This window comes from Polypterus senegalus, chromosome 6, assembly GCF_016835505.1.
Source record: "Polypterus senegalus isolate Bchr_013 chromosome 6, ASM1683550v1, whole genome shotgun sequence".
NCBI lineage: Eukaryota > Metazoa > Chordata > Cladistia > Polypteriformes > Polypteridae > Polypterus > Polypterus senegalus.
Window position 1 is genome coordinate 150,446,765 of NC_053159.1, and position 18,297 is coordinate 150,465,061.

At 36.7% G+C, this 18,297-nt stretch overlaps 1 protein-coding gene across 2 annotated transcripts in view; it reads right to left on the reverse strand.

Moving 5' to 3' along the window:
* Positions 1-1,207: 1,207 nt before the first annotated feature.
* The window catches only part of thsd7ba (thrombospondin, type I, domain containing 7Ba), a 1,045,844-nt gene continuing 1,028,754 nt past the window's right edge, over positions 1,208-18,297 (reverse strand). For both annotated transcript variants that reach the window (XM_039757380.1, XM_039757379.1), the window contains 4 exons: positions 18,134-18,216; positions 13,486-13,678; positions 7,435-7,522; positions 1,208-2,539 (listed from right to left, as the gene is read on the reverse strand). In XM_039757380.1, the coding sequence (XP_039613314.1) occupies positions 2,458-2,539; positions 7,435-7,522; positions 13,486-13,678; positions 18,134-18,216 (446 nt within the window). In that variant the 3' untranslated portion in view covers positions 1,208-2,457. The remainder of the gene's footprint in view (positions 2,540-7,434; positions 7,523-13,485; positions 13,679-18,133; positions 18,217-18,297) is intronic.

An 18,297-nucleotide genomic window follows, 5' to 3' on the forward strand; every position in this document is an offset into this window, starting at 1 on the left:
GATCAGAAAGTTTGTTGCTAGGAATTCAGTAATTAGAACTTGGACCCTCTTAGAGAAAATCTTACTTAGTTTTTCTGATTGATTGCTACTGGGTATTAAATGGGATCTATCACCATGTGCTTGAAACCAAACAAGAGTCCATTCAATAGAAGCATAAGGGGTACAATTTGGAAAAATCTGGGAAAGTCTTGGTGAAAGTTTTCTGGGAAACAAAGAATATTCCTTTGTTGAAATTCATGCCACACGAGTCGTCCATCACCAGAAAAGCCTAAACTTCCACAAAGCAGCCATTACATGAGGCCATCAAACAGAAATGTCATAGGAAACTGTCAGCAGTAGGGTTGCTACTTCATGACAATGCACCATTCCACAAATCCCAAAAATTGAAGGCTGCTTTCAGGGCATGTGACTTCATGGAGCTTAACTATGCACCATGCAATCCAGACCCGACCCCCAATGATTATTGTATCTTTACAAAACCTGATGAAGTTCCTATGTGGAATACAATTTCCTGATGATAATGAACTCAAACGGGTGGTAATGGGTTGGCTGGAGGACAAGTATGAATCTTTCTGTGACAAAGGGATTGAATCACTGAAGTCAAACGAGAACAAGCATGTCAAGGAGGATTACATTGAAAAGTGAGGAGGTGAGTTGGACCATCAGGTTTTATTTTCATAGTCAGGTAGACAAATTATTGAACACCCCTCATACAAAAAGTTGATGTTCAGTTTACTGAAACATGAGGAGGTTTTACTTTTGTTTCTCTTACTTAGAAGGCTTCCTTGTAGAAAAGAAAATGGTTGGGAACAATTTAAATTATTCACCGCTAATGTTATTAATCACTCAGTCATTACCTGCTTAATTAGTGTGTAACATAGCATTGTTACCACATGTTGTATATTTGTTACAACAAATATGTATACAGTATATACAGGGTGAGTCAAAATTATGTTAACATTTGAATGGTGGAAACAATTTATTCACAAAACCTGTTTGCCAGCATGTTCAACACTTGTACCATACGTAGCACATAAATTGTCCACAAAATTGTATATAAGTAGCTACATACCAGTACCATTAGTGCTAACATAATTTTTACTCTCCCTGTGTGTGTATATATATATATATATATATATATATATATATATTTCAAATAAGAAAAAGTAATGTGTACTTACTTATTTTCTTATTTGGGCAACACAACAGCTACACATGAATAAACCTTAAGAACACTGTTTTTAGCAGGTAGTCACTAAGTAATCAGTGCAGGAGTACACCATATTTAAAGACAATTTAAACAATGTCTAATTGCATTGTGGATGCACCAACAGCAGGAGAGTAGATTTCATGTAACTTCAGTGTTAAGTTGAATTTCTCAAGCAAAAAACTGACCATTTTACTTGCATTACAAAGTAAAATAGAAATCAAAACAAGTGGCAGGTCATTAATTCAAAAATTGTTCTTATTTACTTAGCAGAGCCCTTGTTTCACACTATATTCTTCTCGTTACAATGTGCCATAATTGAATTCACCACACTGCTCTCCAGCCAAAGATCTCCATTGTTTTGTAGGGCACAAAGTCTGGATGCTACATTTTTCAAGCTAGTGAGGAAAAATTATACTTGTCTAAGGCTTGCAGAGGCACCCTTTTATCATCGGTATCATTCTGTATTTAATTAATGTACTCAATCATTTTTTTTTTATCTTTTAAATAAAGCCATGAATTGTTGTAATACAGGATTGCCAGAGGAAGCAACCAGTGGTGCAGATACATCCCATAATGTCATTTAAAACACATATTTCACAGCAAAGTTCTTTGTATTGACAGTGTAAACACTAGAAAAATGGTCTTTCAAATTGTAAATAATAATCAGCACTAATATAGTGCAAAATTGTATGAGTTTGTTTTTTCCATGTTCAAAAAATTATTTTACACCTTGCTTTGTGTCCAGTCTTGATTATAAACATTTTTGTATTAATACACTTGATCAGTCTAGTCCATTTACTTTTTTTAACAGATGTTCAGACTATTATTCCTAAACAGCACAAAAAAATGAGTCTTTTTCCAGTGAAGATCATTGCTTCTCGGACTCGCCAGTGTAAGCTGACTGCACTGCTATTGAAATCAAAAAGAAAAGAACTGGTCCCTTTTAAGTTTGGTTCTGACGTCTTTAATTATGTAGTATCTGTAGGGGTGACTCCAAAATATTCTGATCATTTCTTCTTTTTCTTCAAGCGGACGAAAGCAAGATAAGAGAGTTTCAGAAAAGATCCTAGGGCAAAAAATGTTTTGTTTCCCAAAGACAATTTGTTTGTTCTCTTGCTGTCAAAATTTGATTTCTGTTGCACTGACGTACATCCAGCTTTTGTCTTTGATTGGAGTCAAGAACTGGTTCTGCAGTCTGACATTTGGCTTGGAGTTTCTTCAAATCTTTCTTACCAGGCTTCAGGAAATTACATGTCCATATCTCCATCATAGCCTAATGTCAGAGGTTTTTGTTGTGGGGCTGCAGATTTTTGTTGTTTAGGTGTTTTACTGTAAGAAACCAAACAGAGCATATTAAAGATCATGGCAATTATTATTTTGACACTTAGAAAGATATATGTACTTCATTTTACTGATAGATATAACCCTTCAGCTATCATTACTGACTAAAGGAGATGTGTTGCTTGACTCAAGAGACAAACAGTGCACACTAGTGCTAATTCATCAGGTCTTAAACACAAATTCTGCTGGTTCAATCTCTACCTGATGATGAGGAAATGACTTGTGCTCATACTACAAAAATCATATTTATAGCCAAGTGCTTACAAACACTCCTTGGAGTGGAACTACATTAAACAAAGGTTCATCCATCAGTTTATTTTTAAACCTGCTTCACCCAGATTATGATTACAGTGTGGGGATCATCAGGCATAAGGACGGAGGGAAACCTGAAAAGTGTACCAGCCCATCCTGGGACACACTCAGGCTTTTCTACTCATATTGTACCAGGCCAATTTCGAGTTGTCCATTAAATTAACCAAATGTGAGAAGAAAACCAGTATAAAACCTACACAGACAGTGACAGAGCATGACGATTTGTCACTGAGCTGCAAGATAAAGGTTATTTCATGTTACGTATATCACTTAGAATACTCAAAGATACGATTATAAAGTGACAAACGTATTTCAACAATGATCTTTATTATTCCATTTTCTAACTTGTTTATCAAGGGTCACAGGAATGGGTTCTTATCCTAGTAGCACTGGGATTAATGCAGGGTCCAACCCTGGGCATTGTACCAGTCCAAGACAGGCCATGTTTAAGATCACCTCCACATATTAATGGGGCCAGTTTAGAACTGTGAGTTATCCTAAGCTGCAAGTCTTAGGGAAGTGGAAGGAAATATGGGGAGCCCTGAGGGAAAAAGTCATACAAACACAGAGAGAACATGCTGACTCCAAGCATATAGTGTCCACTGTTCCATTTTTTGATAAAACTTGGATGCACAAAAATTCAACTATGTAACTATAAATTTATATAAAACAAGCGGAGGCATGGAAAACATTTTGGAATTTGGCCTTCTTCTGTACAAATGGAGAATCTGAGCAACAGTTAACAGAGATAGGCTCAATGGTGTGGATTGGCATAGCAGAAAAACACAAAGAAAAAAACATTCGGCCTAATATCTTAGACATAACTATAAACTTACTTTACCAAACAGGTTCACAGCAGGAAATAATGATATATTGCTGTTTTTAGCATGCTAAATATGCCTTAGACAGGTTTGGCCACATGATGAATACAGATATGGAACGTCTTATTGCTCTCATGGGTCCCTGCATGTTTTAGAATCAGTCACATGCAAAGAAATAATTCATTTAATGTTAAGTCTTTTTTTGTCATCAGGTTTTTATTTGTTTTTCTAACCAATAAAAATAAACAGTCAAAAAAATTTAAATAACAAAATCAATATAACTGTGACAATATCCTATCCCAGCCAGGTAATATGTATAATCTGCCCTTCCTCATCCCCAACATGAAATGCAAAGCAGAAAACAAAATTTACAAAAACAAACTTTCCATATCCTCCACCCCATCCTACCCTACCCAGTGGGCTAGAATTTTTAAATAAAGAGAGTTAAGAACAGAAGAAGGACTGAGGAAAAGGAAAGACTAATAATAATAATAATAATAGAATAAAAGCTAGGAGATATAGAATTTTAAAAAGCTGCCAGCCCATTTAATTTGATTAATTTAGAAGAAGTGATTATTAATTCCAGCAGTAGACGTTTCTAAATGAATTATATTTAAAAAGCGAAACAACCCAATGTTGAACAGTCATCCATTCTGGGCATTTCCATGTAGAAGTAACATTAATTTTAGCAGTTACAATGTGCAGTAAGAAGGCCTTTCTTTTGATAATAACTAAAAGGAGCAGAAGATTCATCAGCCAGAAGAAAGACTGAAGGAAAAAAAGGAATTGTACAGTTTAGTATACAAGAAAGCAAATGGTTTACTCTTGGGCAAAAGGCTAAAACACTAAGACACTACCAGAAGACATGAATGGAAGTACCAGGAATATACAGTTGTGTGAAAAACTATTTGCCCCCTTCCTGATTTCTTATTCTATTGCATGTTTGTCACACAAAATGTTTCTGATCATCAAACACATTTAACCATTAGTCAAATATAACACAAGTAAACACAAAATGCAGTTTTTAAATGATGGTTTTTATTATTTAGGGAGAAAAAAAATCCAAACCTACATGGCCCTGTGTGAAAAAGTAACTGCCCCCTGAACCTAATAACTGGTTGGGCCACCCTTAGCAGCAATAACTGCAATCAAGCGCTCCGGAGGAATTTTGGCCCACTCATCTTTGCAGAATTGTTGTAATTCAGCTTTATTTGAGGGTTTTCTAGCATGAACCGCCTTTTTAAGGTCATGCCATAGCATCTCAATTGGATTCAGGTCAGGACTTTGACTAGGCCACTCCAAAGTCTTCATTTTGTTTTTCTTCAGCCATTCAGAGGTGGATTTGCTGGTGTGTTTTGGGTCATTGTCCTGTTGCAGCACCCAAGATCGCTTCAGCTTGAGTTGACGAACAGATGGCCGGACATTCTCCTTCAGGATTTTTTGGTAGACAGTAGAATTCATGGTTCCATCTATCACAGCAAGCCTTCCAGGTCCTGAAGCAGCAAAACAACCCCAGACCATCACACTACCACCACCATATTTTACTGTTGGTATGATGCTCTTTTTCTGAAATGCTGTGTTCCTTTTACGCCAGATGTAACGGGACATTTGCCTTCCAAAAAGTTTAACTTTTGTCTCATCAGTCCACAAGGTATTTTCCCAAAAGTCTTGGCAATCATTGAGATGTTTCTTAGCAAAATTGAGACGAGCCCTAATGTTCTTTTTGCTTAACAGTGGTTTGCGTCTTGGAAATCTGCCATGCAGGCCGTTTTTGCCCAGTCTCTTTCTTATGGTGGAGTCGTGAACGCTGACCTTAATTGAGGCAAGTGAGGCCTGCAGTTCTTTAGACGTTGGGGTCTGGGGTCTTTTGTGACCTCTTGGATGAGTCGTCTCTGCGCTCTTGGGGTAATTTTGGTCGGCCGGCCACTCCTGGGAAGGTTCACCACTGTTCTATGTTTTGCCATTTGTGGATAATGGCTCTCACTGTGGTTCGCTGGAGTCCCAAAGCTTTAGAAATGGCTTTATAACCTTTACCAGACTGATAGATCTCAATTACTTCTGTTCTCATTTGTTCCTAAATTTCTTTGGATCTTGGCATGATGTCTAGCTTTTGAGGTGCTTTTGGTCTACTTCTCTGTGTCAGGCAGCTCCTATTTAAGTGATTTCTTGATTGAAACAGGTGTGGCAATAATCAGGCCTGGGGGTGGCTACGGACATTGAACTCAGGTGTGATACACCACAGTTAGGTTATTTTTAACAAGGGGACAGTTACTATTTCACACAGGGCCATGTAGGTTTGGATTTTTTTTTCTCCCTAAATAATAAAAACCACCATTTAAAAACTGCATTTTGTGTTTACTTGTGTTATATTTGACTAATGGTTAAATGTGTTTGATGATCAGAAACATTTTGTGTGACAAACATGCAAAAGAATAAGAAATCAGGAAGGGGGCAAATAGTTTTTCACACCACTGTATAATGAATTTGCCTACTGGGAGTAAGGAATGTCCTATAAATGGTCTGAAGTTGTAGAGAACTGTTTGGAATTTGGGAAGGAAAGCATACATTCCTAAACACAGTGTACCAAAATATGCATCTTTAATAATGCAATAATAAAGGTCTTCAGAGGATTTAGATAATAAAGATAGTTGATACAGGGATAGTTGTTATTTTGGGACATAAAAAAAATTAGACTATAAACAGACACCATACGTTTGACTTAAACTGAAGATAAAAGGAAAAAAAGAGGTGCAAGGCAGATTAAATGCACAATTGGTTCCTGAAACATATACAGTCCAGAGTCAACAAAAGTATTACCGAGAGTCAGAATGCTGTGAAGAGACCAAGAACGACATGGATGTCCTCCACCTATGACAGGGGTGTTTATTTAAGCCACCTTTAAATGAACCCAAATCTTCTCTCAACTGAGCACCAGGACTGAACTCTACAAGATCTTTAAGAAGTTTACAGAATTGAATATTGGTCAGTTTGTAAGGACAAGCAACAGAGGACTGAAGGGGTAACCAGGAAGGTAAAAAAATTAACATTTAACCAAATTAGATTAGATTAGATAAAGTTAACGGGACAAACAACAAAAGCCCAGTGATAATTTAATGTTGATTGAATATTATTTAGCTATATCAATAATGCTATTTAGAAGCAACATTTATCAGTATTTTACTACGTTGTTCCACTGATCATTAGTAAGTAACGGTAAATAAATGATGGTATATTGAAATGAGAATAGGAATTTGGTAGTGTATTATCTCTTTATATGAAAACCATACGAAATCAGACACAAAAACTTACATGTGCTTACATATTTAAAATGCATATTGAATGAAGGCTTTCAGTGTTCAAATTAAATGTGGAGTGGAACAGTGGTCAGGACTGCTGTCTCACAATTGCAGAAGACTAATAATAACTATCATTCTTCTGTCTACCTTGTGAGCCCCTTTTTTCATGACGAAGATGAAACTTATCTTGACAATATTAATGAAAAGCAGTAACCAAGCCTTGGATGGAACTCCAGTCCATTGCACTCAAACTATCTTGCACATCTTTGAGAAATGATAGGAAAGCAGGATGAATGAGATCAATCGAAATCCATATAGACATTGACAGGGGTGGGAAGTTAAAAGGCCAGTTTCTTAAAGTTGTGAGATGTTACTGAAAGACATTCTGCCACCATAGAAATATTAATATCATCTTAGGAGCTTAATATATTGTCATTAAATGAAACATACTTACCATGCTAAAAATGACATTGCAATGATGAAAATAATGAGGAGGAATCCACACACTGTCACACCATAGACCCAAATCTTTATTCGTCCATCTACAATATTAAAAAATTCAAATTAGTCAGAACTGTACACTGACTTGCAATATTTTTTGCAGATCATTCTTCATTTTTCTTCACATTTCCTTCCCCTAGTTTGTTTATCTAATAAAGAGAAACTTCATTCTCCTCTGCAAATGCCATCCCACTTTATTCAGACAAAAAAACAATTTGAAGTCTAATAGGAAATGTCAAAATCTGAGCACAATTGAGTAATGCACAGCAAAGGCAGAGTTCATTCTTTATTAATTGTTTTATCATTGCACAGAAAGACAGCATGCCAATATCTTACTCATGCAAAGTGTAAAATCTTAATAAGTATCAGATGTAAAGTGTAATAAGAATTGAATCAATTGAGAAGACAGGAAGGCCCACTTAGACAGGCTCAGATGGAATCTGTGCTAATCTGCTTATCCAGTATGCCTGATGCAAGTTAATTTGGTGACATTGCAGCATTTTATTATGTTACAAATTCATTCATCTTCCTGTTAGCTCCATATATTGAAAACAAGATCTTGTACATCTTACAAAGGGCAATTGATGGAACATAAACCCCCCTTATTGTGTACTCCCCCGCCCCACCACACACGATCAACCTTTTATATTAAACTGGCAAAAGTCTCATTTATTGTCTTTGAAATTATGTGGCTGTCAAATGTTGTATTAAAAGCTCATGGAAATATTATTGCTTGATTATTAAAATCCACTGCTTACTCAAACACAATATACAGGAAACCTTCTGATTTTATTGGGAATGGTAATTAAAAACAGAAATCTAACCAACGCAGTGATATGGAAAGATGTACACTTTTAAATACAAACCCCTCCTTCAGTTTGCAAGAACGTTTGAAGTATAAGAAGCTAGAAGGCGGTTTAAAATTTGACTTTTTCTTTGTCTAACAAGAAGAGAACAATTAAACTTGTTTTTTTCCCTAATATTGCTGGTAGTTATAGTAAACTCAGCTTCTTTTCACAGTTTGTTCTGTATATTCAAGCAGACATCTCGCTTTGGTATGTGGGGTATTGTCCTGACATGTCATTGTTTCTCATCCATCGTCAGTGAAACAGCTCTTTTCACTTAATGCCAAGCTAAGGTTGTTGTTTCTTGTATCATAATGGTATGTAGTTGATGCATGTCTGATTGCCCTGTGCCTTTTTCCTCACTGTCAACAGATGTCACTGATATTCATTTCCTGTGAGTCATGGTGCACGCACTAATGGCTGTTTGCTTTTTGTCAGCCATGGCAAATTGATGTACCTCTGCTTGCTGTGAGAATGACCTGACATCCAATTATGTGGCCAAGGTAGCCTGCATGTGCATTTTATAAAGCTTTATATATATATATATATATATATATATATATATATATATATATATATATATATATATATATATATATATATATATACAGTAATCCCTCGCTATATCGCGCTTCGACTTTCGCGGCTTCACTTTATTGTGGATTTTATATGTAAGCATATCTAAATATATAATGCGGATTTTTCGCTGCTTCACAGGTTCTGCGGACAATTGGTCTTTTTACTTCCTGTACATGCTTTCTCAGTTGGTTTGCCCAGTTGATTTCATACAAGGGATGCTATTGGCGGATGGCTGAGAAGCTAACCAATCAGAGCACGCAGTTAAGTTCCTGTGTGCTGAATGGCTCAGCGACGGAGTGCTGAATTCAATTCCGCAGAATCAGGACCAGGAAGTCTTGTCTCGCTCATTCAGCATCAACGTGTTTCACTCTGTAAAGAGTTAACTTTGTGCTCTTTTGTGTTTATCTTTGTGCATAGTCAAGCCCTTCATTATGGCTCCAAAACGATCTGCTCCTGCTTCTGCTTCAGAGGCCGTGCCCAAGCGCCAACCGAAGATTGCTGAAAAGGTAAACGTTTTGGATATGTTGAAGGAAGGGAAAAGCTACACCGCTGTAGGACGCCATTACGGCATCAATGAGGCTACGATTCTTTTTATTTAAAAAGTAGGAAAGGAATATAAGATCTACGGCCGCAGTGTCCTTTTAACCAGGGTGCAAAACGAGTTGTAAGTGGATGTAATAAGGCAGTAGTCTGGATGGAATCTGCTTTAGGGATTTGGATTGAAGACTGCCGGAAGAACAACAACGGCGGTGCTACACAGTCGCCTGAAGAGGCTCCTTTAGAAGAGCTGTACCGCTCTCCTTTGTTGTGCAGTAAAATGAAACTCATCATTATCGGATAAGTCATCATGTCATTGTTGGTGAGTAACCATAAAAAATTTTCTACTTACAGTACTTAGTACAGGTACGTACGTTTAGTGCCACTGTACACACATTTACTGTATCCAGTTTTTCTTGCATTGTACATATTTATTGCTGGTGGCCTGTCTATCGTAATGGCTGTAACATATGTGATATCGGAGACACTCGATATCTTTAAAATAATATTTAGGTTTTACTGTATATAAACAGTGTGTTTACATACATAATGTCAATGAATCTTACTAATATCTAAGAGAATACAAAGGTATTATGCTGTATAACTGTGCGGGGAATATTTATAAACAGTGTGGGAGAGTTTATAAGGGCTTAAAATATATAAAAATAACCATACAAATATATGGTTTCTACTTCGCAGATTTTCACCTATCGTGGGGGGGGGGGTCTGGAACGCAACCCCTGTGATCGAAAAGGGATTACTGTATATATATATATATCTCCCCTCGGCCCACAGACTCTGTCTCGGGTTAGCGAGAATATATCGCTCCTGCAAGTGAACTATGATACTTAGTGTGATGAGAGAAGTCGCATAATCAACTGGAATGTTCAAGCAAATTATAGAAAAAAACCTGATCTAAACCGGTTAAGTAGTTCTCTCGTGAAAAGCGGACAGACAGACAGACATTGGATTTTACTGTATATATATATATATATATATATATATATATCTATATCTATATCTATATATCTATATATATATATATATATATATATATATATATATATATATATATATATACAGATATATAAATGAATTTTTTGATTTAGAAAGCTAGCTAGATAGCTAGGCAGAAAGATACTGCTTTATTGATCTCTAAAGAGGAAATTCATAGTTGAATTCAAAATTGAACATAATACATACTTCAAAACAATATTTATGTTATTGCCACCTATTAAATAAGTGCAGGACCCAGAGTTGTAAAACAATATAATAGTAATAATGATACAATATAAAGAAATATTTTCTCTGTGCCATTTTTTTTTTACTTTTTATGTGGCTAGAGTGAGGACGGACATTTTAGAGTCTGTTGGCTGAGGGCAAAAAAGAACCACTATTGCACTTCTTTGTATATCTTGGCAGAATGTGGCAGTAACTAAAGCTGCTGTAGCAGGTAGTCACTGAGGGAAACACCAGAAATGGAAAAAATAAGTAGATAGTATAAATAAAAATGATTACAAAAATATTAGATAGTATAAAATTCAAAAGAATGAATATGTATCATAGATAGAGCGTTATCGAGTCTCTTAATAGAATAATAAAGTTCCACTATATTTTTTTTTATTAAATTCAGCAGTGGGTGGTGCATTGGTGCCTCATTTTGGGTGAGAATATCAGTGTGAAGATATGTCAACTTCGGTTGAGGGAGCGGTTGCATGTGTGAGTGTGCCCTGTGATGAGATGACCCTCCATCCACAGTTGGTTTTCGCCTTGTGCCTGATAAACATAACAGATGGACAGATAGATTAAATATTAAATTATTGTAATTATTAAGAGTTCTTAATATGGAGGCTTTCAGCACCTGTAATATAATGGGATGTCTTGAATTCCACTGGCTACTATTGAACAGTCTATTCAAAAAACCTATTATTTACTAATAGGCCCTGACATAATGCTAAGAGCATTTATGAACTTGATCTGGAACCAAGTACAACTAGACTAGGCCAAATTTCACAGCCTTCCTGGCACCCGTGCCAATGGTGCACCTTCAACAGGGTTGCATTAATGCTGTGATAACAGTTTCTTTCTTTCTTTCTTTCATCAAATGACTAAACTGCAGTTAATATGTTATACTGGGCATCATTTTTAAATACTCGCTTTAGAATATTAAAATAACCTTGTTTAGTAGAACACCTTAGGTTTTGTGAAAAATAGCATGATGAGTACACTAAGATCACAACCATGAGCCGAGTGCATGAGGATCACAAGTGCCCGAGTAATTCATTATGTACTTATACACAAGTTGGAATTAACCTTACATTACTATTTTATATCTGAACACAGCCTTGCTTGAATCCCCATCGCTAGTATGTACTCAGAAAGATGGTATATTATTCCCATTTAACAATCCATTCTTTCTCAACCATTTTGCACTCTCACTAGCTCATATTCATTGACTAGTCTTGGATCAGCTAACCATCCATATCCCTTCATTCTCCAGCCTTCTATCCCATGCAACACTGCACTAATGTGGAAGGAGGGACAAGGAAATTAAAAGGGGAGTGTGGCTTTTATTCAGGGCTCTAACATGGCTGCTGCAAAAGCAATCTTGTTATTTTTTTTCTTCTTCTACTGTTTAGGGTTTTAAACTTTTTGGCTGCCTTTGTCTAGTGTTTTGATACATTTCATTGACTGTTCTCTGATTGCCCTCTCATATTTAACTTTCAGCCATTTTTTTGTATTTTTTTCTTCTTTGAGCCTGATAATTGTTTGCTTGGTAATCAATAAAATAAACTTTTCACGGATTTACAGAGAAGATCTCAAATGTGCTTTATCCAGAAAGTGCTATGGATAGCTATGGCCAATTTTGGAATTTCAAAATAATCTAACATGCATGTCTTTGGAAGTGAACTGGAATACCCAAAGGAAAACCCACAGACACACAGAGAAAGTGCAAACTGCACACAGACAACAACAACCAAGGTTCTAATTCAAAAGCAGGACAGTGGATTTGTGATGTGACAAGATCACCCACTTAGTAATAAAAAAAATGTCACCATTTAATTTGTAATGTGAGTTATTTACTTTTACCTGAGACAGAAGGAGCTTCTTTATATGGTAAGAAGTAACCTCAAAATGCATTAACTGAAAAGTTGCATAGTTTTATGAAAGATCTCAAGTGTCGTAAACACTATGCTTAAGTAGGATAGGGGCATAGATTGGCATTTTGTGAAGCTTCATTTTACTATGAAGGCGCATTAATTATTTAATTTTACTTGTTTAAATACTGTAAACAAGAGGCTGCAGTCCTGTGGTGTCTTGAAGATAAATCCAATGTAGCCAGGTTATAAATATTAAGGTTAGAAGGAGCATGCAGACAAATCAGAAGACCACTGAAAACAGCACTGCATTAATAAAATAAATGAAATGAAGCACATCATAGTAAATCTGCAAAGAAGATGGACTCCAAAAATGTTTTCTAGGTGATAAAATTGTGTTTTAATTTCAGTTTCAGTAGGACCCCTTTAAACTGAGATTATCTTGGCTCCAGCTACGGTACAAATGCTTATCATTATTAACTAGGCGTCTCTTATCTTATCATTAAATCTGAAGGTTGATTTTGCCCTGATCTTCCATCTGAGTTTTGCATTCCTCAGTAATCAGTTTTGTCGTACTTGTAGCTTCTGCATGTGCCCTCACCTTCAGTATATAAGGATCCACTGACCGTTTACTATAGTTTTTACTTTACACAGGCATGGATAATAAACACATTATTAAGAATGGAAAAAACAGCAAAATTAATTACTATTATTAGTCTCTCATTACTTATGAAAATAACAAAAAACTTGAAAAATACCAACATGAGGATGACAATATGAAATATCTACAAAGGAACTCACTAATCAAAACAAAGTGAAGTAAAAAGAAAAACAGGTGACCACAATGTTTGACAATAGCTGTGTTACCGTGCAAAATACAGAAGAGCAAATCAAAGTCCACAATTATCTTCCATGGAAATTATTACATGCAATATGAATACGCACCAGGCCCAAATGGGTGAAAAGGCCAGTCTCTGAAAAAATCCTGGATTTGGGAAGTTCCTGGTTTGAATTTGCCTACGCTGGTTTTCACGTCAGCTTTCTTATTGTCAGATCCAGGAATTTTTGTGCAGTAATCCAGGAATCCATAGACTGTCATTACTTCTATATAGCCTTTATCACATCCGCAAACACCATTCTGTGTAGAATGAGAAAAGGTACACTGTCACACAATTAAATTCAGTAAAGTTAATTCATTAAAATAAAGTAACCCAGGTTTTTTTTCACATTGAAAACTAATATAAAAGCAGAGATTTTGAGAAGAAAGACAACTTGAGAAAATATACAAACAGGCAAGCTTGACAAGTATTTTACTAATTACATCTGTATTAGCTATTATAGGTGCAACCACCAAATGAAAAGGCAAAAAATATATACCTTACATTTTAAAAGTGAGAGTGGAAAATTTTATAAGTTATATGAATAACAAATGAGGCCTTCTGTAGCAAGAGACATAGTACTTTTCTTTTTGTTGTTTAATTGCCAACTTGCCTAAGTATACAAGACATTGGGTTGTTGAGTGGCTGATCCTGAACTGGATTAAATGGGTTTGAAAATGCATGTATGATATACTGTATTAGTACTGGCAGACAGTAAGAATAACAGAACAATCATCCTGCAGTAGCACTCGGCTGCCTCTGAGTGGCAGTATACACACTTGAATAAAAAAAGAAAAAACATCAACAACTGAAATAGCTATAAAGCTGGTAGCTGTGTTCACAGAGGTGTACGTGGTAGAGGGTGAAACACTACAAAACATTTTCATTTGAGATTTTCTGATAGAGTTAGTCACTCACATACTGAGCAGTATTTTTCAGAGGATTGAAGTATATGTAGACTAAACTTTTTTAAAACATCATTGAATGGTTAGGGAACTAAAACAACTATTAACTAACATAATGATTATTCAGTGGTATTAAATTCAAATAGCTTATACTGTATGTATATATATATATGCAGTAAATGCCTTAATGGAGGGATTGGTATCCCGATGGAGGTGGATGGCGGAGGAGGTGGAGGTGGTCCTTGCCTAGACAGGAGTCCACAATGGGGTTGATATGGATGGACAGGCATCCTGGCCAGGTTGATTGATGGTACCTTTCCTGGCCAGGAGACCATAATGGAAAGGAAAAGGGAGACTGCTTCCCAGAGAATGTTTTTCCTTTATATACAGGGTGGCAAAATCCCTCTGGTAGAACTCCCACACTGGTACACCCACAGGACATTTTGGGAGCTGTAGCCCTGTTGCGGTACTTGGGCACGGCCAGCGGGAGCTGCAGCAGAAAACCACTACTACTCTGGGGTGCTTCCAACAGGTCCGGAAGTGCTTCCAATGTGCATTGCTATGGCACTGGAAATACTGTCGGGTCTGGCATAAAAGAAGCTGCCTCCTCTACATCAGGGTTCATAGTCAGGAGGCAGCAGACAACACTCGCAGAGGAGTACTGGAGAAAAAAAGAAGGTGATTCAGTCATGTATTACTTCTGGTATTAAACTGTATGAAGCCTTTGGGAAATTAGTTAGTTATTAAACAATATTTTCTGTGAAAATTGTGTCTAGTTGAGTTGGGTTTGGTGTTTGATGCTGCCACGAAATCTAGACTTAGTTGCGATTTTTGCCACTAGGTGTAGCATACTTACAGTATTCTGTGGCAGTCTGCTAAGTGGCATTGATCTGTATTGTTCATATGACATTCCATGTTAGTTTTTCTTGGTGCTTATTACAGTAAATGTGTTCTGCAATTTTGTGATGGGTGATCATAATGAATAGTGGGTCTGCGTTAAATTTTTCTTCTCTTAGGGAAAACAGCTGCTGAAACTGTAGTAATGCTTAAAACTGCTTTTAAAGAGGAAGCTTTAAGTAAAATACAGGTCTACAAGTGGTTTTCGTGTTTCAAATGAGGGGTAATGTTGTTTTCTTGTTCCCGTATATGAAAAAAGAACCGTGGAAGAAGTCAAAGAAAAATCGCTGCGGGCTTTGGACAACGATCCTCTTCAGCAGTTCAAAAAATGCTTCCACCAGTGGGAAAACCGTTGGGACAAGTGCATTCATTCACATGGAGAGTACTAGATAGATAGATAGATAGATACTTTATTAATTCCAGGGGAAATTCACACTTTGAAGGAGACTAAAGTTTCAGTAAGTAAAAATTATTAAAACAAATTGTTTTGTCAATTTCGGTTATTTTTGGGTACCCCCTCGTGTATATATATATATATATATTGTGGCATATGGCCGGTTGTTTATCACGGCCAATACCCCCAGGCCGCCAGATGGAGCCCTCCCTGCAGCATGGAGGTGCCCCGAAGACCAGCAGGGAATCCTGGACAATGGAGTTTTTATCCACAGCCCTGCTGGATACCATGGGGGCCGCTAGAGGATGCTACAGGGAGGAACAAAGATTATTGGCCCTACGCTCCGGAAGTACGTCCGAGTCACATGGACAAGAAGAATGACATGCTTCTGGGGTGAAGAAGAAAACTTTTTATCTGACCCGGAAGTGATAGGGGATCACATGGACTGGGGGATTGGAAACATTTCCAGGTCAGGGAATATAAAGGACTTTGGGAAATCCCAGACGAGTGAGCTGAGCTGGGTGGAAGGGTGGCAACGCGTCTGGGAGTGGAGGATTGTATTATTATTGATTATTATAGTGTTTAATAAGTATTGTGGAGAGGAGGGTGCTTTGTGCACTGTGCAATATTAATAAAGTCAATATTTGGACTTTTACCTCATGTCTAACGTTTGATCTGAGGATTCAAGGGAGCGATAGCGCCCCCTATCTGTCACTATATATATAATTTTATATATATATATATATACAGTATATACACAGTATATGCAGGGAAAAGCCCCACTAATCAGGTTCTAAGGACATGGGTCCTTTTTATTATTCCTCTGTTTATTAAATGAGGTTGCCCAGTTGGTAATTTTCTTCTGGGTTCTTGGTCAGTTCCCTTGGTCAATATATAAATTTACAGAGGTTTTCAATGTGCTCTATATTAGTAAATTTAAGAGACTGTTCATAGCTGACGCTCAGGCTCGAGTCAAGTGTTTTAATCTGAGTCATCTACAATTACGAGTAAACCCAACCCATGCTATTGCACTTATTAGTTATTGGTAACTTTCTCTTCCAAACTTTCTTTGTCTGTGTTCTCCCGGAATATAAAACACAATCTCAGCAATTAGCTGCCTCTTATCTAATCCCATGTGCCCATTTCATGTCTCATCAGCAGGCACTGAAGAACTTGAAAAATAAGACACAAGAGGGAACCATCTGTGCAGCACAAAAGCAACACTCAGTTCAACTGCACCAGGATCATTAAGTAGCTGCATGCTATGGTGGAGGGTTCAGGCAAGACAGGCTTACTTTGCCACATATGCTAGCATTCAGTTCTGAAAATACTTCCAAAGCAGTGATCTGCCGATCAATTAACTCATATTGTACAAGACGCAGTTCCTGCTGAGCAATATCACAGTGTGTATTACAAATTAGAGCAGAAATGGCTCTGTAGTTTGAATTTAAATATAAAGAGCAAAGTACTTATTTAAATAGAAAGGCATATTTGAATTTTTTTCCTGGATGAGATGAGCTGAAAACATTTGTGAAGTTGTTTAAAAGGGCCTGAGAATAAAATGTTACATCATTATTTTTAAAATAATGGACTTTAGGACTTATTTGACTGTAGAAATCTTTTAAATTGTATTAACTTTTATATACACAATTCAGTAGGAACAGGAATAAACCAAACAGGTTATAAAGTTAAATAAAAGTGTTTTCCCTCCATGTGTCACAAGAACATTTTGAAAAGACCAATGCATTCAGTCTACCATAAATTACACTTATGTGAGATGATATGAGCTTCTGTCCACTTGAAGAAAGTCTACCAATCTTTGTGCACAGAAGTCATTTCAGCATTCCCAGTTAGGGCACCAATTTATTGAGATCTACAGATCTGAGAAGTCTATGGTGTATATACAGTAGATACCTTTACTGTCATGCTCATCAAACCACCTGATAACAGCATATAGTCTGCGGACATTGTCATCTAAGAAGACATCCTTTTCATCCAGGACAAAATAATTCAATATTGGATGAAGGTGATCACATCAGGCATTTAGCTTCTCTTCTAATGACATGATAACACACAACACAGCCAAGAAAACACCCAGTATCATTGTGTTATAATATTTCTTCCCATCCCTTAGTATAGCAGTATTATATTCACCTCACTTAAGATACTTGTCCTTAAGGTATACCATCTAGTTGTGCTGTCTTTGAAACTGAATCTTTTGTTTAACATGCTCACCACCCCCATCCCTTCAGACTCACTAAGCGTTCTGCACATCATGCTAACTGTAATTCGGGACAACAAGGGCTGTCTGGCCTTTTCAGACATGACTCTGAACACAATGAAATGCTACTTGTTCAATTAAGCACTTGCTTATGTTACTTTGTGTCATTCTTTCACGCTACCTTTTAAGTACTACTGTCTGCTTATGTGTCGTATATATCTTTAGGTTTACTGGTATGTTTGTGACTAAAATCCAGTTACATATTAAATCAACAAAAAGTCATTGCTTTCATAAATACCTGAGTACAATGAGAGAAGGGTTTGGTGCAAGGTGGATGGCAGTGTCTGACTGTCTCTGGTTGATTCTGTAAAAAACATCCCCCTTGAATACATGAAAAATACAGCATAAAATATGTTACTTTCTGTTCATTAGAAAATTAAACACTTCACACACTCAGTAATA